At 42.6% G+C, this 26,391-nt stretch overlaps 1 protein-coding gene across 14 annotated transcripts in view; it reads right to left on the bottom strand.

The window, feature by feature from the left end:
• Window positions 1–26,391, bottom strand: part of MAGI1 (membrane associated guanylate kinase, WW and PDZ domain containing 1) — a 584,211-nt gene that overhangs the window by 57,706 nt on the left and 500,114 nt on the right. For all 14 annotated transcript variants that reach the window (XM_066618525.1, XM_066618529.1, XM_066618534.1 and 11 more), the window contains exon 13: window positions 7,137–7,168. In XM_066618525.1, coding sequence (XP_066474622.1) covers window positions 7,137–7,168 — 32 coding nt within the window. The remainder of the gene's footprint in view (window positions 1–7,136; window positions 7,169–26,391) is intronic.

Genomic DNA, 26,391 nt, shown 5'->3' with positions numbered 1-26,391 from the left:
AGGCACTAAACCGATAATGCAGGAAAGCTCTTTGAAGGGTACTCTTTCTCCAGATTATTATTTATTTAAATCTAGCCCTAGAATCACTCCTACTTGCTTTCCTTAGCTCCAGTTCTTTCTTTTTATAGTGGAGTTTCTGCAAAGGAGCATCAGCTGTACGATTTCCAGCTGCTCGGGATCCAAACCAGCAACACTGATCTTTTCTTTTTCTCATATTCATTTGTGGGAAAGCAAAGACAGATGGATCTTTTTTGGGTAGATAGCCACCACCACTTTGGATCACAGCAGCTGGGCATTTGACGACTGACACAAGAGGGAGATTCCAGGATAGATCATCATCTTAACAGTGGTTCACTCACCCTCTCAAACATGTGAAACACTGAGCTAGAGACTATGGTGTTAATAAAATATTATGCATCAAATATTGGTTGAACATTAACAGAAATAGCTTGCGTACTGCACAAAGGTGGGAAAATATCCTCCCACATTCAGATGGCTTAATAAGTGCTCCGACTCTGAAACAAATACAAACATCGTGCTACCTCATTTGAAATCCCAGACCACCAGAATTAAAGTAGTAGATGGGCCCAGACCACAGAAGTCAGTCCTTCTGTGAGGCTTGCTGGGCCCATGTTTCCCTGCTATGGCTTATTCCCACTGCTTGATAGCCAGAAAGGCTGCTCTCATCTCTCAGCCACTTTGTGTTCAGTATTAATGCACAAGAGCTGAGACGTAACCACAGAAGGGTGCCACTGTATCACATGACTTGGCCATTTTTATGTCTGCGCATGGGCATGTAATACACATGAACACTGAGGAGGCAGGATGTACTAGGCCATTAAGACTATAAGTGTTTCCCAACTTGGGGCTTGCAACACCCTAGGACAGGCGTGTGCATTTTTGGTTGGTACACTTACTCCCCTTAAGGAGGGTAGTGACTCGACCGCGGACTTGCAGGCGCCATTAGTACGGCACTTCCAAATTTTGCTGCCTCTGCTGTGGCCATCACATGCATGAGAGTAAAAAAGGGGATTTTGATTTACATGTATTTGGTGGCGGCAATGTTAGCAGCATAACCCGGAAGTGCTGCACTAACACCACCTACAGGTTCCTGATTGAATCACTATCCTCCTTAAGGGAGTAACATCCCAAACGAAGGCTGGGAACCACTAGGCCAGTGTAATTCAAACTGTGCAGCGTGGCTCTTTAGGGAGGCGCCAGGAACTCAAAGGGGAGGCGCAGGATGTCCTCTTGCAGCGATACAGTCACACCAGTGGGCAGAATACGAGCCCGTCTTCTGCGCTTTTTTTTAAAGCAGAAGAAATGGGAGTTGCTCAGCTGCGAGAGTGGCTGCTGCTGCCCCACCCTCTTCTCCCTCCACTCCGAGGCTGCCGCCTTCTGTGTTTGCTGCATGTTGTTTCCAAACTCTTGGACTCCAACCCCCATCTGGGAAGTACCGAGCATGCTCAGCTTGCAGTCCTTAACCCTCCTTGATCCTTGTCTGGTTGGTTCCTAGTTCCCACCTGGGATCGGTTCTCATCAAAGTGAAATCTCTCTTTTCAACCCCCTCCCTCTTCCACTCCCCCCTTTCAATCTCCAAACCTTCCCACTTTCCTCCCCCTCCCCAAATAAAACGCCTCCTATTTTACCAGCACCAGGGGTCTTAAAGTTGTTTCCATGCAGTTGGCAAAGCGGGCGGGGGGAGAGAGAGAGAAGCACTCACATTACTTGGCCAGGAGCAGAAAAAGAGTACTATTTTGAAAGTGATTTATTAATCTTGTTGTTTGACTGAAGAGGAAAGGCTGTATTTTTAAAGTGATGAATCTCGCTATTTGAAGGGAATACTTATCAGCCATTGATGAAGTGATTGCCAGCCCAATCCTATCCACACTTTCCTGGGAGTAAGCCCCATTGACTCTAATGGAACTTACTTCTGAGTAGACATGCATAGGCTTGAGCTGTGCCTCTCCTAGTATAGGAGACAAATCAGCTTCCTAACCAAACCCTTATCAGCTCTGATAGATTTTCATGGTCTATTTTTTTTTCCCCACCAGCTGCTGGAAAAATTTAATTTCACTAAATTAATAAAGGGTTCAAACCTATCCAAGGAGAATGGGAGAAATGACTAGTTGGACCGAGGTCCACAGGGGTGTGTGTGTGTAATGTTGGTCAGACTGGTTGTTCACAAAGTTCATTTGATAAAACAATTCTACTGGTATGCTTACAAAGTTTAAAAAAATGAGTCCTGGACTAGAAAAAATCTACCTATTCCAGCATCCTGTCTCCAACAGTGATCAGCTGTTGATCATTTATAAAGCATGTATATTGCTGTGTATTAATAATATATTTTTAAGATCTGCATTTAATTAATGATATGATTAATATAATTAATATTAACATAGTTAATATATATTTAATATTATACTATAATAAATATATTATAATATAGTTTAATTTAATATAGTTAATATTTCTGGCCACTTCCTGTTTAATGATGTCACTTCCAGCCCTCAGGAACATGATGAGGATTCATGGCCAACAGCTACGGGGGTCAAGGGAGCCACTGGCCAGAAAAGGTTGAGTACCACTGCACTAGGCTATAACAAAAATACCAGCTTGAAATTTCTTCCTCAAGCGTAATTTCTTCTCATGTGACTTAATTCCCCTTTGCAACTAGTTATACTTCATTTACAGTCCAATCCTGTCCAACTTTCCAGCACTGATTCAGATGTGGCAACGGGGCATGTGCTGCATCCTGTGGTGGTGGTGGGTAGTCACAGAGGCTTCTCTCCAGGTCAAGGAATGTTTGTTCTCTTATCTAAGGGTCACACAGTGGCTGCATTGGCGCTGGAAAGTTTGATAGGATTGAGCCCTTAAAGATCTACCAGTAGCTCTTTTCACCCCAACTCTTGAAATGGGTTGCAATAGTTTTAAAACAAGAAGTATAAAAATGGGGGGAAAGGTATATTAGAGTGCTAGTCAATGCATGTTTACTCAAAAGTAAGTGCCAAAAGGATTTACTCCCAGGTAAATCTGCATAAGATTTTATCCTTAATGTAACATGAACCACATACTGCCTCTCAGGAAAGCTTTGGGAAAGAACATGGGGTTATGTATTGACAACTGCCCCTAAACACGTTTCTCATTTTCCTCCTTCTGAGCCTGATATCTCAGCTTCAAAGGAACCACTGGAGTGCTCCTATCCATTGTGTCACAACTCCTGCTATCCTGGAGCTCCACTTCTCCTCCTCCTTCTCGGCTATACCCACAGGCAGATCCAAGGAGGGGCATGGGTGCATGGCCCCCCCCCCCCAAAAAAAAAAAAAAAAAAACTACTGTGCCAGTGGGGAAGAGCACCTGCCAGGATAGGGAGCAGACCAAGCATGGCCAGGAGTCCAGGTCTACCCGCCTGGAAGAGGTGGAATGGGAGTCCAGGTCCACCGAGCAGTGGGATCTGGATTCCAAGTCCAGGCAGGAGCCCAAATCTACCTACCCAGCAAACCTCAGCCACGGAAGCTAGTTCAACTGGGAGCCCAGATCTACCTGCCCAGCAAATCTCAGCCACGAAGACCAAAAATTCAATCTGGAGCTTAGGTCTACCTGCTTGTTTGACCTGAGCTCTGGAGTTAAGGAAGTGCTCAGGGCCCCCACTCCCCAAACACTGGATTCAACCCTGGTTATACCTCTGATCTTCAAAGCAGCACAGGACACTGCTAGCAACATCAGACGCTTCCAAACCAGATTTGGAGGCTGGTTCAGGAATCAGACCCTCTATCGGGGGAGGTGTGTCACTGTCTGTCCTCGAGAGTTCTTTCTTGGTTACAGGTATGGAACAGACTAGCCATATGGGCTGTTGACACACAGAACATGCCCAATACTTGCTTCACATGTTATCCTTGCAACATACATGCTGCCTGGTGCCTAGTGAGTATAACCCTGGTCAGGCAGGTGATGAAAAATGATGCTTAAAAGGGTGCATGTTACACCCCACTGAGGGCCAAATCCTATCCAAATTTTCAGCACTCATGCAGCTGTGGCAATGGAGTATGCAGTGCATCCTGTGGTAGGGGAGCAAACAGGAGGCCTCATCCAGGTAAAGAAATGCTTGTTTCCTTTCCTCAGGGCTGCACTGCTGCACTAAAAAGTTGGACAGGATTGGCCCCTGGAAGGGGTGTGTGGACACTGCTAGAATTGGCCAAACTCACCGCTGCTTCCTTCAAGCAGTTAGAAGCAGAAATAGAGATTTACAGATTGGCATTTTAGTAGTAAAACATGCTGATGAGTAATGTGTGAATTGGGTTCCTGAGTCACAGTGGCTACCTGCCACAGTACATCCAGTTGCTTATCTGTTGGGGAAGCCTAGCTATACTGAAGTAGAATTTGCACTATCTGAATTAACAGAAAACATTAGGATTGGGCTGTTTGGTTTGGGGTGGGTTTTTTCGTTTTTTTTAAAACGCTGCAAGAGCTAGTTGCACATTGCTCATGTAACAGTAGCTAATATATTATTGATCAGGAAATAATTAGGGCTTTAAGGAGAAAAAAAACCGAAAGGTGGAGGGGGAAAAGCAATGCAACCCGCAAAGACCACGGAAGTAGCCACAGGCTCCTCAAGTGCTGACATTTTGCATTTACATCAGCACAGGGCATGCTGTCAACATGTAGATTTCATTGCATAGCAAAAGCCCCTGAAAATATGTCACAGCATTGTCAAAAAACTGTACCTCGGGAATTCCCATTTGGATTGGGGCGAGATGCTACACAGCCACAGCAAACACACTCCAATCTGCCCACATCTTTCAGTGCCCCCTTTAGACATGTACAAACACAGAACCTTAAATTTTCTCCCCATCAAATCAACTGTGGGTCTCAGTCACGATGTTTTTCATCTTGGACACTATGAAGAAAACAGTTCTGGATATGGTAATACTGCTCATTTTGCTAACCAAACAGGATGGTGCCTCTACCTCTAATGCATCAGCTCTTGTCTTGCTGAAATACATGATAGCATTGTACAGTCAGCTGAGCAAGGGTCCAACTTGATCAGATTTTAAGTGAAAGGAAACGAGGGTCTTGCTGGATTGTCCCTCATATAGCAGAGGACGGCCATTGACTGTTGTTGAAAATACTCTGAAGAAAGGATAAGAAAATGAAGGTGGGCACAGGGTTTCAGGCACACAGCAACCAAAGGCTCTGCTTTTCTTTCCTGGAGGATAATCCTCAGAGAAACTGAATTTTGTGGCACAAAACAATGTGTTGGGGGGGGGGGGGAGAGAAAGGCTCCTGAATGACACCTGTTTGTAAACAGACTCTTTATTCACTAGGGGGGATTATCTCTAAATGGATTTAGGTTCCACACACAAGGTTTTAAAGCTGTGCCATTCACCAGAGAGGCGTTCACTGCAACTCTAAATGAGTGGGGGGGGAGTGTCTACAACTTGATTCTACAGGGCAAGGGAAAGGCTGCCTCGCTTCAAATCAACCTTTTTAATTGATTCCTTGGATGCAATTTCATTAACTAGGATAGGAAGGGCAAGGAAAAATAAAACGTGAGACTGAAAATTATTATTTTGTCTTGGCTTAGAAGCAAACGGTGCTCTCTTCCCCCTCCCCCTCGCACACACCCCTCCTCCCAACAGTCAGAGAGTTCTGCATGTGTCTCACACACTTGCTTCCATTTTAACCAAAGGCTGAATTCTTCCCCTGGCCTGTGACACAGAAGTAAACCCATACGGTCCTCTGACATTTGTAGGATGTGAGGCTGAGTGCAAGCTGCACCCTCCCTCCCCCACCAACGTTAATGCAAACTGACAATGGTAGAGGCCTGGAGTCCTGTGACTTTAATCAGCGTAGCCCTGAGCCAGCAGAATCACTTTAATTATTTCAGGGCTTTCTTTTCCCATGACCAGAGAAACTTGAATTAAAAGCAGAGGGGGGTGGCGATTTCTCCTGTTCTGACCACTGGAAAGCTTCACGGAAAGGTGGGGCCGCACAAAGGTGCCACTTTTGGGATGGACTACCGGTGAAGTTTTGTAGCATCTTGTGTGGCTGCAACCATTGCACATTCCAATCCTATGCATGCCTACTTAGAAGTAAGACACATTGAGTTCAGTGGGGTTTACTCCCAGGGAAGTATGTATGGGATTGCAGCATAATTTTCATCTCCTCCAGGCTGTTTGGATAAAGCCCCCCCCTTCCTGCTTCAAACAAATGGGGGAAACTTTCACCCTGCAGATACTTAACTGCCTATAATGCCTGTTAATTTGCGTTATTCTCCAGAGCAGTAAAAATCCTTCGTTTTAATTATATTGTCTGACATTAACCTCCATGCTGTTAGCTCACACGTCAGCCAGGTAACTGCTCCACCAGGAAATGGAGTTAGCAAGGACAGGAAAATATTGATTTTCTTCCCCTTCCTCCTCTAAAAAAGAGGTAAAAAGCCCCCCTTGCACCTGCAGCATTATGCTGCTATACCTACAACATAAAAACAACAAAGGATGCCCTCCACAGAAAAGAAACTGTCTCAGGCTTCCAGTGCTGCTGAATGTAGCCACAAGAAACTCTAATTTTTGTGTTCTGTAGAAGTTATTTCCCCCCTTCTGCTGCTGCTAAGAAACATGATCCAAGATGTATTTATTTATTTATTCAGAATTTGTTCACCCTGTAGAGCATTTATAGTGCTCCAAAGCAGCATACCCCATTGACAGAGAATGCTATCTGAAAAGGAGGTGGAGCCTTCTTGCACAACCACTCATCGAGGAAACAATGGCATTTTTTTAAAAAAGGGTAAGGTAAATGCCCATGAAGCTCAGTCCATCCGAAGTGGAAACTGAATTCTGTCCAAGCAGCCCCCCCAACACACACTTGCTCTCCAGCTTTCTCCCTAACTGCTTTCTGCACTCCATTCTCCACTCTCACCGTTCTGCACAAGCACAATCTGGACTGCAACAGAAGGATGCCCAGCAACTTTCAGATGGAATGAATGGGGTGGGGTTGGAGAGGAAGGATGAAGAAGCAAATCAGCACACAACATGCTTCCTGCAGAATGTCTATTTTCTGCTTCAAGACATGCCCACCCCATGGCCCCAGTCACAAAATAAATCAAACAGGTAATAGTAGCTGAAAAAAGTGCTTACCGACTTTGGACTCTTCTTTGGGGCTGGCAGTCCTGGAAAAAAAAATGGCAACAAGGGAAAAAAATATATTAGCATTGAAATCATTACCTTCCTTAAAGAAAAAAAAATCCTAGGTGTATCATCTGAACATAGCCATCTGCAGAGTTATGTCAGATTTTGCTCTGGCATCGGAGTTGCTGGTCTGTTCATATCGAATCAAAGCACAGGATTGGGGGGGGGCAAAGAAGTGTTGGAGAGAGGAGGGGAAAGAGAGAAAGAGAGAGCGTGGAGGGGGAGGAGATATATCTGCATTAGCTATGCTGACTTGTGCTGCAGCAGCCTGGAGGCTGGAGAAAGAAATTCACAGACCTCAGCGGCCTGGGAAATTGAACACTTGCATAGAATCTCAAACACTCCCTTGGATTACGAGAGACTTAGCTTACAATTAAGCCAAGGATATTACCTTTTGACGCGGCCGGCGTGTCAAATGTATCAGACCAATTGGAAAAGCAGCAGAGAAAAGATAGATAGATAGATAGATAGATAGATAGATAGATAGATAGATAGATAGATAGATAGATAGATAATCCTACTCGTTTTCTTGTTTCTAAATACAAGCTTATCTGAGTTTCTCCATGACGAGCTCAGAAAAGCAATGTCAAATCCAGAGAACAAAGGTTTAAGCTTAAAAACGGTCACTTATAAATATGGATGCTATTGGCAAAAGCTCTAAGTTCGCTGCCAAGTCCGGTCCGCATTATTATAATCAAAGCCCATCATCAGTTAGTTATGCTCGTACAGAGTGCAGCATATTCCCCATGCAACCCTAAGTATTTCTAGTCTTGTTACAGATGCAATGAGACACAGAGAGGTGAATGGATGGCTAGTGAGGGAGGAAGGGGAGTTTGTCAGGCATTAATGGTGATGAAAATGCAAATGAGAGCACACTTTAAAGCTCAGAGGGGAAGCCTAGAGGAGATTTTGCATTTCGAAGACAGACCCTTAAAAGCTGCCACATATTATCATTTCTCTGGCACTGGGAAAACCAGGTGATGGGGGTGCTTTCTGCCACCACTTTTCATAGCACAAAGTCCCACTGGTAACAGAGTTCATGCTTGTGGGAGCTGATTGCTAATAAATTATTTCAGAAATCTGAAGGGAAAGGGAGAGTGAAGCAAATTGCTAAAGCAACCTCTCAGAAATATTTTCCCAAATTGTTTTTCAAAAGTGCAAAACAACCCTACAGTGTGAAATCTGTTCCCATTCTTATTTTTAAGCACTGAGGCAACATTATGCTCTCTTTTCTTCATAAGAGCTTTTATGCCTCTGCATTAAGGGGAAAATATTTTTAGATTAGATTAGATTAGATTAGATTAGATTAGATTAGATGATAGATAGATAGATAGATAGATAGATAGATAGATAGATAGATAGATAGATAGATAGATAGATAGATAGATAGATAGATAGATATCCCTAACCCAATGTCACATCAAGAATATAATAAGTTTGATGAATGAGGGAAAAAGCCAACAGTATCATGCCCACAATTAAATCATATTGGTTTATTTAACAATGCTAAATAGTTGTTCGCAACTATAAACAATAGTTGTTTGCTGCAGCCCATGAGAAAGATTCTTTTCCACACTTAACAACAATGAAACCTGAATTAAAACACTTGCTGCATTCCAATGCAGCTGTTAGATACAGTTTTGGTAGCCTGCATGTGCAATTACTTGATCTACTGTTGATCTAACTACTACCTTTAATGCTATTTGACCATTAACAGGTGTCTTGACCGGTGAGTTGTGTCATTGACATTGTGCACATGCAAACTTAATATTGCCTAACGCACCCTAGCAACATTTCACCTGTTGCTTCAGCCAGCATGTTCATTCTTTTCGACTGTGAGTAATCGAAGGAACTATGTTTTACTTAGGAAGACTTATCAACTGTCCCTTCTGCATGGCAGCTATAAGTAGAGGTGGGAGCAGAGGTGTCGCTAGGGGGTTGTGGGATGCACTTGCTGATGTGCACAGGGAGGTGACACCACTACCAGCCAAAAAATTTTAAATCTTGATATTTTTGAATACTACCACCATGTCATATATCATTCGATGTGGGATTTCATGCAGAGTACAATGAAACAAACTGCATTTAAATATCTCTAGACTATCAAAAGATATTTCTAAATAACCGTTGGGGGTGGGGCAATGGTACATCACCACGCCCACCACCCGAGGCAGTTCCCTTCCCACTGCATGGGCAGAGATCCATCAAGAGGGAGATGTGCTGGCCTCCTTCATCGGGTGATGCAATCCGTAGTGATGCCTCTGGGTGGGAGGAAACGGTGATAACAAAATAAAAACACGCTATTCTGCACTTCTCGCTTTTTTATAAACACCTCCAAATCTGCCAAAAATTAAAACCGTTTGATTGGGCTTTTATTTATTATTTAATGTGGTGGAGCATGAGTAATGCTGTGGCTGCATCTGCTGACACCATGCCACCTATATGTCCCGCCTAGTACATTTTTAAAGCAATTATAATTTATGATTATAATGTCAATTTTGAATAAAAACACAACACCACTTTCCGTACTTCTAACTTTCCAAAAACATTGACATCTATGAAAAAATAAAACCAGGTTTTTTTCCCCCCATCGATAAGGTCAGAACATGTGGTGGGCCACAAAGAAGGAGCAAACCAGCAGAGTGATCTGCAAGCTACAAAGTTCAAGTGCAAAAGCAAACAACCACCAGTTATTGGGGTCTCATCCCTTTTGTGAAGCACTGCCCTGTTTGTTGCAATACCAACAAACAGCACAAACCTCTCTGGGCTATGATTGATCGCAGCACAGTGAAACATGAAAACAGCTCAGATTAAATATATAAAATGAGAAATTCAATTTTGCTGACAGTGACTGAACGATTGCAACACACTATGGGAGCTCACTGGGAAGAGCACTTTCCCGTGGCCCAGATTCAGATGATGCACTTGGCAAATAATAATGCTGATAAGCAGCAAGCACTTCTATAACGCTTTCATTTTCCTTTAAACAGCTGTGCCTGCACGAATAACATAGGCCTAGAATGACTACCATTCTAGTTGAGAGGCCATTGTATCTCTTTGTGGACCATAACATCAGTTGGTTGCTATCATTGCTATGTACAAGATTGCCCTACGAGAGAGAGAGAAAGAGAGAGAGATGGTTCCCTCAGCTGTGCCTCAGTTCTTAGTCAGTCCATTCTCCTCTTCACTTGGATCCAACCTCTTTTTCCAGAGACACACCCACCCACCACACTATGACCTCGCCATGTGACCACAGCTGCGATACAAGGACATCTGCAAGAGGGATCTGAAGGCCTTAGGAGTGGACCTCAACAAGTGGGAAACCCTGGCCTCTGAGTGGCCCGCTTGGAGGCAGGCTGTGCAGCATGGCCTTTCCCAGTTTGAAGAGACACTTGGCCAACAGTCTGAGGCAAAGAGGCAAAGAAGGAAGGCCCATAGCCAGGGAGACAGACCAGGGACAGACTGCATTTGCTCCCGGTGTGGAAGGGATTGTCACTCCCGAATTGGCCTTTTTAGCCACACTAGACGCTGTTCCAGAACCACCTTTCAGAGCGCGATACCATAGTCTTTGAGACTGAAGGTTGCCAACACACACACAAGTGGGATAGGGAAGTAAGACATAAGAAGAACACCACTGTATCAGGCCAAAGGCCCATCTAGTCAAGCTTCCAGTATCTCACAGTGGCCCACCAGAGGCCTCTGGGAGAATACAAGACCTGCAACTTGTTGCCACTCACTTGCATTTGGCATTTATAGATTACCTAAAACCTGGAAGTTGCGTATACCCATCATTATTTGTAACCTACATGGCTGTTGTGGACATAGCATTCCAGAATTTGGTAGGTGCTGTAAAGCCTGCGTTTATTTTAGTGGCTTAGACAAAGTTATATATTAAGAATTCATTTTCCTGCTCCTGAATTTTTTTTGTTTTTTATCCTATGTTTCAGGATAGTGTAGAAGAAAACAAAATGTTTACTAAAATGGGTGATAGGTGTATTCACCTGCTGGCTACTTCTAAGCACTGAAACAATGTGGTAGATAATTGGATACCCGGTTGATGTCCTGGGAAGGAATATGTTGAGATAGCTCACCTCTTCCTTATGTTTCATGCTGAACTACAACCTGGGTCACTTTAACTGAGGCCAGAATGGCTTTGTCACAAAAGTCATACTTGGATAAAATATCAGTACAAGTCAGTCTCTAGAACTGAACAGTTCTTCTTCCTCTACAAATCCTTCGGGGAATTCAAGTTTGCAGACTCTGAACACACAATCTTTTGCATGTTTATTCAGAAGCAAACTCAACATGATATAAAATACTAGCAGCAAAGAGGATGGCCCGTTAACACAGTGAATGAAAAGCACTTTTAGGAAGCAGTAGCAGAATTTTCAGACCATAGTCCAGCACACACAGCTTTGGTTTTTATACACCTGATTTTCCTCCTCCTTCTGATCTCACACACACACAAGCACACACACAAAATAATCTTTGTAATGAGATATTCCCAAATAAATTAATAAGAAGATAAGAAAAGAGTTTTGCATTTTTAAAATGAATCAGGGACTCAGTTATGGCACCAGGTTTATTAAATGTTAAAATGTAATAAACATGAGCCACTGAATATACCTCCTCTCACAATGTTTGTCATTCATGCCAGCTGCTCCAATCCAAAAGGATAAAAAAAATTGTAGCAGATAAACTCAAGCTACTGCTTGGCAAGGCCTTTGAAGCCCCATGAATCTAATGAAGGTTCTGCTTCATGCCAGAACTTGTTGCAGAACAAGCAAAAACTGATTTTTTAACCCAAACAAATAGACATGATTCTCATAAAATATATACATATACCATTGGTGGCTTACAACCACATGAATGTGCTACTGCATGGACTAACATGGGAAATACTTATTTTGCCTACAAAGTACAGCATCAGTTTCTTGTTTAAAATCAGAGCATATTTACAAGCACAGTTCCAGCTGTCAAGAGCCAAGCCAAGAAATGAATGTGCCGCAATCTGTATTATGTATTCTTATCCAAAGGACAAGGAAACCACAGTTAAGGATTTTCCTGAACTTTTGAGAACAACATGAGAGATCAGTAATGTTCATTTACTCTTTCTACATGTAACTTTCATGCATTTCTAAGAGGAGAAACCGCTGTCATTTTTCAGATCCTGGCTGAAGTCAGCTCTCAATAAAATATGCACAGAAAAATCAAAGGTTAGCAACAGTAGCACCACCGAGGGTGAGAAAGGTTTCACAGAAGAATGAGCAAAACCCATGAAAGGTAGAAACGCTATGCACTCGCACAGATGTGTCCTGGCATTTTTCAAAGACAAGTGAATGTCATATATTCCAACTTCATTATTAGTAGGGCAGCGTACAGGGGCTCCTGTAGAAAATTTCACCATCCACCACAAGGCAGTAAGGCTGGTGTCTTATGTTTGGAACATAAAAAGAGCCCTACTGGCTCAGGCCAAGAACCCATCTATTTCTGCTTCCTGTATCTCAGTGGCCCAACAGATGCCTCAGGACACTCAAGACACTCAGTGGCTAATCAGATACACTCAAGACAACAAGATATCTGTATCCTGTTGCCATTCCCTTTCATCTGGCATTCAAAGATAGGTTACTTCTAAATTTAACCACTTACCTACCGAGTCTAACTACTTATCTGCTTATCGATTTTGTTATTTTTCATTTTGACAATATAACCATTTACCAAGTGGAGACTTAGCTCAGTGTGTACTGTAAGCCTGCATCTTTTAAGTTCAAAGCATCTTACATTTCCCAGATTCCTGATCTGCTATGGTCAAGTGGTAAATATTTATTCACCGCTTGGCAAGATGTTACAAATGGATATCCTTACCAAATAAATGGCTAGCATGCACACTGTGGTGACAACTTGTTAGATGGCTGTCTGTACTCATCTTGACTTGAAACGTGGCAGAAGGAAAGCCCACTAAAAAACATAAAGGGGCAAAATCAGTATTACAAACAACAAGGTGCCAGAGAGACACAGCAGAGTTTGAAGATGGGAGGAAGAAAGGAAGGAGTATCATAGCAGATGAGTTGGGGAGAAAGGCAGAGAAGCGATCAGTTGCTGGAGATGGAGCCAAATGTGGTACGAATGTTGCTTAGTCTATTGAGCATGATGATTCAAAGCAATTTACAAGGAAATCCAAGTTCATCACTAAAAGCAGACTCTATATTCGTATTAGAGGCCCTTGCAACCATTTCTCTGAATTGTAAAGGCTAATAGCAACTAATTTCAAAGTCCTATCAGATTAAGCAAAAAAAAAAAAAGTTACTTCATAGAGTTCATCTAAAATGAGAGAAATAGAGCATATGGAATGAACTAATTATCACTGAGATTATCTGAGATTACCACCCTAGATCTGAAACAAAGCACTCTTCTCATTCCTCATCTCCTTAAAGCTGTGTGTGCAACCAGCCTCCTTCTCCTTGGTAAACACCACTTTGGGAGAGGAGAGACTAGCATGATTAAGCAATTTTCGTGAAATGGTTTTAGTATTTTACAATGGCTTTAATGGTTAGTATATTATGAAAAACGATCAACAGTGGGACTTCTTGTTACATTAGTATATGATCTTTACCAAACATTTGTGCCGTTCTTTTATTACTAAATTATTTAGAATCTTTTAAAATAGATGGCCGGCACATGGATTCATGAATCATTCTGGCAGCTTCAAAGATAACTTACTGGGGGGAAACAACACAATAACTTAAATTAATCACTAATAATCAAGCCCATTAACCAATGAACCCAGCAACCTTCTGTTTCCTTCCAACTCCACATTCTTTTTCAGTGCTATTTCTTCTGATCTCTTTGCAGGACAACCACAACCCTGAGACCTCAAAGGCCTACAGGCCTACACATCAAGATTTCAAAAAGAGACAGCGTGGAACTGAATGAAATAGAATGGAATAAACTCCTATACAATGCCAGAGCACTGTGTATATCCAAAGATGAGGAATGCCTGTTATTCTCACTGGGGTTCCAGAACAAGGGACAATTTTTATTTTAACAAAGCACTATCCATCTTACTGAAGACAGATGGCTGTTACAACAGGAATATAAACTTTTCATCATGTGGCAGAAGACCCAACATAAGCTCCCTGTTACTCAGCAAAAGTACATCAATATGCTTTACTTTCAAGTGCAAAACAAGAAGCGCTTAATACTTAATAATAGTATTATATAATACAATATAATAATTGTATATATTACAATATAGTGTAATAATAACTACACTAACGTCCAGTAATGTTCTTTGGATGGGAAATGCAGGAGGCGCTAAACTAATTCTGGATGAAATGTTGCCAGCAATATATTAATAAAAGATTAGATTAATAAGGGTTTGCTCAAGGACTTTATGGAAGTCAAATATTTCTAGACTTGGTTAAAAAAACTGAATAAAGAGGGGGGGAAATAAATTCTGCATATATTAATATTTTTGGGGGGGAAATGGACTGCTTTCTGCAAGCAAGGTCAGTTCAGAACTGTCTATAAAAAGAAAAGAATATAACACCACTTATGAAAGGTGATGTGACATTATCTGCTTTGTCATGAGTATGCAAGTCTATAAGATCATTCTAATTCATTTAAGTACAGTAAGTTAATAGCGCACAGCACCTCACAAATAAGAGCACACACATTTGTTTCTGTTATAAGAGTTCAAGTTCTTTACAGACTGATAATTGGTTAAATAATAGGAAGCAGAGAGCAGAAATAAATGGCCACAGCGGATGGAATCTATATTGGGATCTGTGCTTTTTAACTTATTCATAACTTATTTGGAGGTAGGGATACACAGCAAGGTGGAAAAATTTGCAGATGACCTCAAACTGTCCAGGGTGGAAAAACAAAAGCATATTAGGAAGAGCTCCCAAAGAACCTCTGCAAACTGGATGAATGGGCAACCAGTGGCTGATATGGTTCAGTGTCAGTAACTGAAAAGTGATAAATGCTGGGGCAAAAAAGTTCCCATTTTCACATATACACTGATGGAATATACACATATACACTTCTTGAGCTGTGGCAATAACAACTGTGCATAGAATTCCAAAAGTAGGCACATCATGGATTTGAATAGGGGCATTATAATATCAGCAAATCTTCTTCCCAATTTTTCCCCCCAAATGATTCCCTAGTCTGGAATTTGCTGTCTTCACTATTAACACACACTGGGTTAGTGTCTTCATTGAGTTAACCACCAAAACCCAAGGTCTCTTTCTTGAGTTTTGGTGGTTAACTCAACGAAGACACTAACCCAGTGTGTGGCAATAGTGAACACAGCAAATTCCAGATTAGGGAATCATCAAGAAAGAAAAAAACTGGGAAGAAGACTTGCTATTATAATGCCCCTATTCAATCCATGATGTGCCTACATTTGGAATACTATGCACAGTTGTTATTGCCACAGTCCAAAAAAGGACATTTTAGAGCTGGAGAAGGTGGAAAAGAAAGCAACCAAAATGATCAGAAGGGAGAAGCATTCCTTTTTCAAGACAAGGGTACAAAGTTTTAGCTCGGGGAAAAAAAGACAATTAAGAGGGGGATGTGAATGAGGACCCAGTCCTATCAGGGTGTGCTGGCAGTGGAACACACATCCCTCTGCCAACTACTGCTGAAAAAGCATTGTAAAATGCTCTCTGGCAGTGTGCTAAATAGCATGCTGCCAGGATGCGGGCGCGAAGGCTGGAGACTTCCCGCGAGTGTCGTTAGGTCTTTTGCCACCTCTAAGCTATTAAGTCAGTGGGAGAGGTGGGAGAGGTGGGAGGGACAGGGAGGTAGTGGGTGAAGGTGAATCTGGCAGCAAAGGCATGTACTGGATCCTATCCCCCTTTCCTGAACCCTTTCTGCCCTCTTTCTCTCCTTGGACTTGCAACTAGCGAAATCAGTAGCATAGGTCCAAAGAGACCCATTTCAGAGCAGGAGCGGGAGGTAATAAGGAGATTTTAATCCTGGTTCACCTCTGAAGCCTCCTGATGCTCCCCCCATTTGATGCAACATGCTGTACCAGTGAGGGGAGGAGAAAAGGACACGATTGGGCAGGAGAATTATAAAATTATGGTTGGTATGGAGTGGAAGAATATATTGTCCTTTTCTCACAACAGTAGACCCGGTTCAACGGAAATGATCAGTGGGAGATTTAGGAAAGCAATCCAGCACATGGTTCAGCAGGGTAGATGCTGAATAATTTGAAATTCTCTCTCCCAAAGTGCTTGGATGGGGGTGGAATGATTATGTGCACCATAGTGGCTCTCCTTCAAGCAGGGCAAAAAACTCTCCCGTTTGGTTTCCGAATCTGGTACAGGTGGGACCTCGGTATCTATTGATTTGGTACCCACTGATTTGATTTATCACTGATACCGAGGACCACCTTTAAATATCTTGTAACAAGGGGGGGAAAAGCACCAAAATCCAATTTCCTACCTTCATGCTGTTAAATAACTATAATTTCATTCCATTAGATACCATTATTCACCCCATCTAGTGGCTGAATGTGGTATAGCATCTACACCAATGCATTCAGAGGTAACAGAGGAGCAACAAACCTGGAGGTGGGTCTTTAGAGCTATTTTTTCCACTGATTTGGTAGTCATTGAATTTTTTCTAATCCACTGGAAGTTCCGGAATGGAACATAGCAAAAGCTATGTGTTAATTACATACTGTGGGAAGAAGTCCCCGTTTTTGTCTGTCCTGAACCTGCTGCTACCCTATTCAGTGGATGACCCATGCTCTAATATTATCGGAGGATGAAAAGAAACACTTTCTACTTTAACACGGCCTCCCTACAAAGCTACAGTGAATTGCAGATCTAAGGTATCGCTTTAATGCAAACAATGGGTTAACTGCAGAGGTGGGGAAGAACTGAACTAAGATGTTTCAGGTATGCAGCCTGTTACACTCAAAGACTGAAACAATTGAGAATACCCAAAGGTATTCTCTGGGCAGGAGGTCTGGTCTAGAGGGTAGAGCCTCCGTCTGCCTGAAGATAACATCCACAAGGTCGCCAGTTCGAGGCCATCGGCACCATGCGACCTTGAAGCAGCTGACAAGCTGAAGCCAAGCTATTCCATCTGCTCTGAGCGTGGGAGGATGGAGGCCAGAATGTGAAGCCAGATCGGAATGAAACACCTGAATGTAGTGGTTCTTGAAAGAAAGAACCTTCTTTCAATTGTAAAAATCCCTATTTAATAGGGATTTAAATAAAGCCTGCCTATGTAAACCGCCTTGAATAAAGACCAAGAAAGGTGGTATATAAATACCTGTTGTTGTTGTTACCCAAAGCCATTTGCATAGACATTCTAAAACACAACCAAAGACAAAAATACCCACAAGCCATGAGAGACTTGCCATATCAATGACTGTGTGTTAAGGAGTCGTGTTTTATCCAGTGACTCAATGAGACCAATTTACAAAGCGTATCCTTCACTCCTACTGGTGTCGGTTGTTTACGGGGACGCTTAATCAATGATTCAGCTGCAACTTTTTCACCTAAGCTCAGGTGTGGTTTCACACTATTTCATGCTTTCCAAATTATTTGCTGAAGCCATTTGCACCAAGCCTGGCAGGGGGATCTGCTTTCAGTAAGCCAGAATAAAATACGGATGTTCTCTTAGCTGAGACAGTCCAGTGCCTGTTTGATTTACGGGTGCGTGAGAAATGGCTGTGAGAAGAGGGATCTCATCGCTAGTTAAATCTGCCTTGTTTAATGCACAATATAAGGTTCAGCTGTGCCACCTTGTGTTATATCATATCGCATCTGATATAAAACATCGGTACACGGCAGGAGCTTGTAAGCACTCGCACAAGGTTAGCATTCAAAACAATAAACACAGAACATAAAATTTTGGGGTGGAAAATCAGGGCAATATAAAAGGCCCTATTAGTGGAATTTTGCTATTAGTGGAATATTAGTGGAATGCAGACTCTATTAAAACTAAGTCATAGTGACTGCTAAGTATTCACTAAAACAAACCAAAATAAAAGAACCAGCTATGATGCATCCGATCAAATGGGCTCTTGTCCAGGAAGCTTATGCCACAATAAATCTGATAGCCTTTAAGGTGCTGCAAGGTATTTTGTTGCTTTTCTTACAACAGATTAACACAGCTACCCTTCTGGAACCTGTCACTACATGCCTGAGATTTATTCAAAGAACCACCACCCCCTTACACAGTCTGTCCCTCCTTCCTTAACTTTATCTCAAGGGGACACAGCTTTTACGGACACCGTGTCTATGGTCCCTGCAGAACAATTTCTCTCTCTCTCAATTTTCAGTGACTTCGGGCGCAATCCCAACCCCTTCTGTCAGTGCTTTCCGGCACTGGCATAGTGGTGCCAATGGGACGTGGGCTGCATCCTGCAGTTGGGTGTCACTCACGGAGGCCTCCTCAAAGTAAGGGAATGTTTGTTCCCTTACCTCAGAGCTGCATTGCCCTTATGTCATGATGGAAAGCACTGACATAAAGGGTTAGGATTGCACCCTTAACTAATGAGCCTCCACCACCGCGATCATTCAGAAGCTGCATTCCTAAACGTTACACATGTTGCACGACAACAGTGTTATGCAAATACAAGAGAATATTTCCATCTTATTCCCTGAAGGCTAAAATAATTTTTCCATCTCAATTATACTAATTGCCTGTTTGTTTACACTTTCTAGCCTCCCAAGCATTCCATCAAACTTTCTACCAACCTTTCAAAGTTTAGACAATTATCTGAGATTTTTGAGAACAACAAAAACACATGCAGAGTTTGCAATGATAGGAAAAGGAACTAACCAGCTTCTGACTTAGTGTGGTGATTGGACTGTATCTAGTTTAGTGGTTCCCAACCTGTGGAAACCCTGAAAAGTGGTCCAGGAGGTCTCAGAAAAAAAGATCACCTTCGATCACGTCCAGCATTTTGCCAAGTGAGCACTCCTCCACAAACTATTAGAGAGGGCTCAAAATGTTGGCTGCAGGCAGCACATTCTCCACCTTCTCTGGTATCCCATAGGGAACTGCTTGCTCAGGAGAACTTCCCTATGGACCATCAGAGAGGGCAGAGAACGGACAACAGCAGCCGCAGCCAGCAACAAAATCTTCTCTATAAATAATACATCGAATAAATCTCTAACAAGTATTACCTCATTCAGTGGTTCCCAAACTTTTTAGCACCAGGACCCACTTTTTACAACAATATTCTATTGGGACCCACCTAGGTTTACCAGACTTTAAAAAAGGAGATCTAGAAAGAAATAATATTTTTTTTATTTAATTATAACAACAACAACAACCAGAAAAAGACCCTCAAACATTTATCTCCCTACACATACACTATGCTTGTGCATAGTGAAGTCACTGTCCTTTCACTTTGGTTCCCAACACCTGTGCATTACTTTACACTTATATTGAAACAAAACTGCTATTTTGCTGCCTAGGTTTGGAGAGATCCTTCTGGAGCACTTCACAATCCCTTCTGGTGTTCACCACTCAGAAAGGTTTAGTATCATCCACAAACTTGTCCACCTCCCTGCTTATCCCTGTTTCCAGGTCATTTATGAAGATGTTGAAAAGCACCAGTCCCTGAACAGATCCTTGAGGCACTCCACTTTCCACCTCTCTCCACTATTATGGCAATTGCCCACTGACATCCACTCTCTGTTTCCTGGCCCTCAACCATCTCCCAATCCATGAGAGGATCTGTCCTCTTATTCCCTGACTGTGGAGTTTTCTCAACAGCTTTTAGTGAGTCTTTCGAGACTGAAGGTTGCCAATACAATTTTAGTGAGGGACCATATCAAACACCTTCTGGCATTTAGTGAATCTGAGGAGACCCAGTGGAGGCCAGGCAGCCTAAGTAAAAAAGTATTTGTTTTTTAGCTGTTAGGGCTATGTAACATGCTACATGCTATAGGCTGGCAAGGGCTAGCATTGGTCTGCCTGTCTGCTATGAAACCAAGTATTATTTTAACTTACAATTTTTTTAAGCTTATGAATTTTCAGGGGTTTTTTTGAACACTGATTGTGGGCTGTTTATTCTCTGTCTCTTGATATAGATATAGATCGGGGTGCTCACACTTTTTTGGCTTGAGAGCTACTTTGAAACTCAGCAAGGCCCGGAGATCTACCAGAGTTTTTTTCACAATGTTCGCGCCATCAAAACATATAACATTTATGTGTACAATGTATGTTGGTGTACCTTGAGCCCCACTGAGTATAACAGGACTTACTCCTGAATAGACATGCCTAGGATTAGGCTGTGAGGCTGCAATCCTAGCCACACTTACCTGGGAGTAAGCCCCATTGAGTACAATGGGCCTTACTCCCGGCGTTTCCTCCCAGAGGCACCTGAAGGGGGGGGGGTTGGCACGCCACGATCTACTCATTTTGCCTCGCGATCTACCGGTAGATCGCGATCCACCTATTGAGTACCCCTGATATAGATGATATAAATAGTAAGCATCACAAGAGGATCAATTCTCATTGATATTTGCAATAAAACTTTTTAAAAATCCAATCTAAATAATAACTTGGCCTTGCATTTGTTGTCCTGGGAACTAAACATGATAATATTTGAATGCCTTTTTTCCCTGTATATTGACCACCTCCCTATGTTGACCAATTTCTCCAGTCCCTTGGGTGGTCAACTTAATGAAGTTCTACTGTACTTGCAAACTGCAGGAGCTGAGCTCTTTTTAGGGTAATTAGCAGCTACAGTATCTGATTTTTGAATAGCCTCAGGGCTTGTGGCAATTAGTTATCTGATCACCCTTTGGGGACTCACCAAAAATCAGGTCACGACCCACAGTTTGGGAACCAATGATCTAATTATTACAAATTTAATTGTACTTTTTATGTGTAGGGGGGTGGAGGGGACTGCACGGGTCCACAATGATTCCAATTTCTGCCTCAGTGGTCAGGGGTCGCTAAAGGTTAAAAATCACTGATCTCATTAAACTGGGGTAATATTTATAAATACATAACTATTTGCTTCATGTTATGAGAATTAAATGCAAATATACACTTGTGTTCAGTTTTTTCTGCGTCCGTTCAAAATGCTGGTAGTGGATACAAATGGTGGGCACTGACCCTTACAGAGGAGGAAGGTTGCACCTGCTAATCAGGTCTGACAGTGCCAATCACCTCCCTATTAGGAGGAGATCAATTAGACACCAGTCAAAGTGCCAATTCTCACTCCCCCCTCCCTAACTGACTGATGGCTGATTAATGTGTTGCATCTGATGGAGCACCTGTTGAGCATGGATGAGCTTCTACAAGTCACATCTTGACTTCCGACAATCTGATGTTACTGTGAAAGGAAGATCTTGAGAGGAAAGGGGCTGCTTCCCCAAAACAACAGAACTCCTTTGAGGAAATCATTTCCATGTAAAAATTAGTATGCAAGCCACATGACACACTTATGTACATGTAGCCAACTAGCACCGATATGCCCCTCTCCCATTTTCAAGATGTAAAGTGAAGGGGGATGCTCAGCAACTTTAGGGCAGCACAATTCCTGTAACAATGGGCAGAAATATGGGACAAGTTTACTGATTGCAGCAGTCACACTGTGGACTGCTGGTGGTCATTTTTTGTTGATTTTTTTTTACACATAACGTTACAGAGTGAGGGCAGGAAGCAATGCCCTCACTCTGATTTGGCTTCAGCATGGCAACATGTGATTATGTCACCCAGCACTAGTAACTGTAGGCTATTTACAAATAATAAACAACAGGTTTCAACTCAGATGCACGTCTCTTGTTGTCTTGTGTGCTTCCTGAGGCATCTGGTGGGCCACTAGATACACAAAGTTGGACTAGATTGGCCCTTGGTCTGATTTAACAGGTCTCCTCTTATGTTCAGAGTATGGACAATACTTTCTGATCTCACTCTAGAGTTTTTGTGGATTAAAAAAACTGTCTCTGTAGAACAGGTGACAAAAAAAGGAGTTTGGAAGGCAATAAATCAAATATTTTTCTTCCCTGAAGCTTCTACATTCAAACCAAATACATTCTAAAAAGAACCCTTGGAAGAAAAATACAGACAAATGCAAGACTCACATGAGATGATATGGGTCAGACAATAATTCCTAGAAGGGCTTCCATGAAAAAAGTTTGACACATGTTTAAATCAATAATGTTATAGATTTTTAACATACAACACGAAAATCAATAAAGGTTTTAAAGAAAATTGAAGAAAAACAGGCTGCTTAAAAAAGCACATGTACTTAGGATGCAACCCCATACACCCGGGAATAAGCCTCTTTATACTCAGTTGGGCTTACTTCTAAGTAGACGTGCATAGGATTGCACTGTAAAATTTTTATTTTATCTAGTATCTATCTAGTAATGTTCCTTTGAGGACATGTGCTGCCTTTGGGAGGCTTCAGACAACCCTCCAGAGGGGAAGCGGGTTGGGATGTGTGCCCCCACTGACCATGTGACCACACGTGGTCAATGGTTATGTGATCCCAGCGTAAGCCGGAAAGTCACAAAGGGCACAATCCTGACCCCTTATGTCAGTGCTTTCCAGCACTGGCATAGTGGTACCAATGGGATATGTGCTTCATTCCTGCAGTTGGGTGTCACTCATAGAGGCCTCCTCACAATAAGGGAATGTTTGTTCCCTTACCTCAGAGCTTCATTGCCCTTATGTCAGTGCTAGAAAGTGCTAGAAAAGTGCTAGAAAGCACTAACATAAGGAGTTAGGATTGTGCCCAAAGTCACACACCTTTCTCTGTGCAAGTCTGACCTTGAAGGGAGTTGAGAGTTTGTTTCCATTGGTATGGTTTGATGCTTAATCTCAACTCTATATTCTTTGCTAAACCTATTATGCATAAAACATTAAATGGTGATATAAAGCAAGTGCAACTTCAGAAGGCATTTTGAAAACGACGATCAGTTTTGCACCATTGGCAACTTTAAAATAAATGTGAGAACAGGATTTTGCCACTTTACTGAAGCAGAAGGAGCAGTGAGAGTTAGACAGGCCAAAGAGGTATTCTGATACAAAATTTTACGAAAATTCAAGGTCAGCTAGGAACACCATACTGGGAACATGAGAGACTGAGGAAACAGATACATTTCCATTTCTGGAGAAGACAAGGCTGCCACATTCTTCATGAATAAGAACTTAGGAAACAGGGTCATAAAGGCAATAAATACTGTAAGGGGAAGACAAAACAGTAAATTAGGATATGTTAGACATAGTTTAAGAAGTTACTTCTAATGTGCCATTCAGCAGTGGCAACACTAGCGTTTTCGTCGCCTGGTACTGAAGGCCAGCGCATCACCCCATCTCCTCCCACGCAGTGGGCAGGGCAACGCTGAAGGCAGTGGGTGCGGTGATGCACCATTGCCCCACCCTTGCTGGTTTTTTGGCTATAACTTTTGATAGAATAGAGATATTTCAATGCAGTTTATTTCATTGCATTCCATATGAAATTACACATCGAATGATATATACCATGATGGTATTATTCCAAAATGTAAAAATTTTGGCAAGTAGTGGTGTCATATGGTGTCACTATGTCATAGCTGAACTTCCAAGGTTGCCAAGCTCCTTACAGGGAAGACTGCTCAGTGGAGTGGGGGGGGGGGTTTACTGGGGAGTAATCAGAACTTCTTTCTCTGAGTGCCATCATTAGGCAGAACAGGGTACAGTTTGGTTTGGAACTGCAGTCAAGCAATCAGAGTTTTTGGGAACGAACTCCAGTTGCAAGCCTAACTGGGGAGCTCATCCCATCGCTGCTTATTGTGCTCTTCCTCCAGTTGCCTGGTTTTTAAAGAATTGGTGTGACAGATGCTTTAAAAGTATACTGCACAGCTACTACTCAACAGAATAACCTGCTTGTGCGTAGCAGTTCTCACTGCGGTTCAACCAATTTTGTCTAGACATTTCAGTCCCTCATTTTTTTTTGTGACAGCTTGGCTGAAATGAAACCAAAAGCACAGGAAATGGTTTTGCTCAAAATAATACCCGCACAGTTCCACTGTCAAATAGTTACAGTGCTTATTCTTAACCTTTGAATCAGGACTTATTATATGAGTAGATTTAAGATAGCTCAAGTGAAAATAATGAGGCTTGTAGGGTTTTTATTTTTACAGCTGGAACTCCTTCATGCTGGTTTTACTTATAAGATCTCCTTTATTCACCACCTTTTCATTCCTTAACCGAATAGCAGGCGTTAAGGCTGTTGACAAAAGCGATCTAATTATCAGAAGCCAGAACTCCAGCTGAAGATATATTATAGTCAATCTTTTACAGGCTGCTCTCTCCCCAGCTATGCCTTGCATTTTTAACCATCAGGCATGCTCATCAAGAGCACACCAGTGGCTTGGAGCTGGCTGAACTTCTCACGCGCATTACGCATCTCTTTCTGATATTTTTCTGCCCGATTAGTAAGCATTGCTGACAAATCCTTTGGACAACACCAGCCTTTTGCGCTGCCGTGGCAAGAGGATGCTGCTGAAGCCTGATTGAACACAAATGGCATGTTAATCAGACAAATGCCTGACAGCAAGGCTTCTCCTGAGCATTCTCTTCAATGGACAGCAGGGGGCGAAAGAGAGAAAGGCATCCGTCAGCTACCTTCTTGCATAGAAACAGACTGTTCAAAAGCTTCTGAGTATGCTATAAGGCAGCGTTTCTCCACGCTGTTCCCTCATGTACCACTTGCTGAGCTGTCCCACCCAGCAAACCTTGCCCATGGAGGCCATCAAGTTCAACCTGGAGCCCAGGTCTACCCTACTGGTTGACCTGGGCTCTGGAGTTGGTAGTGCTCATCTCCGCCCCCAAACACAAACATTGGATCCACCCCTGGCTGCATGTACACATACCACCAGTTGAAAACTCCTGTTATAGGGGATGTTTCCAACAGGTTGGTATGTGAACAACGTAAGTGAAACTTCCCTCATCATATCCCACCTATACATTGGTGACATGATTGTATCTTACACTGAGAAAATATACCATGGCAGGTTTTAAAAGGGCCCTACCTCTAATACAGAGCCTACCTCTTTGGCTCTGTATTACTATCTCTGTATTAAAAAAAAAAGTCAGAGTCCAATCCTACTGAGCCATGCGCAACCCAAATGCATGTTTCAGTGGTGCAGTGTGCTTAACAGCAGTTGTAAAACCTGACCCACTATTTTGTGCACCCAGACAGCTGCCACAAGACCATTGTATCTTGAGGAGTTAATGGTGTACCAGGTGCCCCTTTCAATCTTCTTGGACCTGTCAGGGGTTAAAACATGGTTGAACAGCCTGTTGGGAGTATATTCTCATTAATTTGCAGAAACACTTGAAGAGCTCTCTCTCTCTCTCTCTCTTAATTGGGTGGCTGGAAGTGTTTGGCCCTGCTTAGCTCATTTTGGAAAGCACTGGGCACTATTTCAAGGCCAGGCATCTGGGGGTGGGAAGCATGATAGTCTGAGAAGTAAATGAGTGCACCGTTTCCAGCTCATAAACTAAATTATAACTGTCATTAAACGTATCCACCTAATTAGCAGTAAACGTGTAGTTTCAGGGTTTTTAAAACCTTCCAAGATCTTTATCAGGTGGACACCTCAGTAGAAGCCTAAGCTGCAGGACCAGCACTACACACCCTAGTGGCCACTGAAGTATGTCTACGGCCTGAGAGGAGTTAGGAGGTGTGTGGAGGGGTGTCTCGGGGCATCAGAACGGACACAGACACTGCTCATCTTGAATGTATTTTATGACTAACTTGCTTTGATAACCAAAAGTTACGTAAGCTTTGCATTAATAAATAGAAGTTCTTCACCCACTGGCATGTTTATGGCCTTCATTACCAAAAAGATCCGTTGCCCCTATGGCAGTACACTACCCTGCAAGCTTTTGAGTTGGGAACACCTGTTATGGGACTAGAAGAAGCACAGAAGGGTCATGTGGATACTGGCAAGGCTGGAATCAAGGAAACTTGCTTCTTGCCTTGGTACTGGGGAATGGGAAGAGATTTGGAAAGGTTTTGTTTAAGATTCCCTAGAGCACTGTTTCTCAACCAGTGGTACAGGTACTACCAGTGGTACTTGAGGTGGTGTCTGGTGGTACTTGCTCGACCCCTGGACCTCTGCCGCCTGGCAGTGAGATCAGGAATGTAGCACAACAAACAATGGCAGGAGCCTTGGGTTGGCAGGCAGAACTCCAAAGCATACTTTTCTGGACTCAGAAA

This window comes from Tiliqua scincoides, chromosome 2 (genome assembly GCF_035046505.1).
Source record: "Tiliqua scincoides isolate rTilSci1 chromosome 2, rTilSci1.hap2, whole genome shotgun sequence".
Classification (NCBI taxonomy): domain Eukaryota; kingdom Metazoa; phylum Chordata; class Lepidosauria; order Squamata; family Scincidae; genus Tiliqua; species Tiliqua scincoides.
This window is presented reverse-complemented; position numbering and strand designations above follow the sequence as displayed.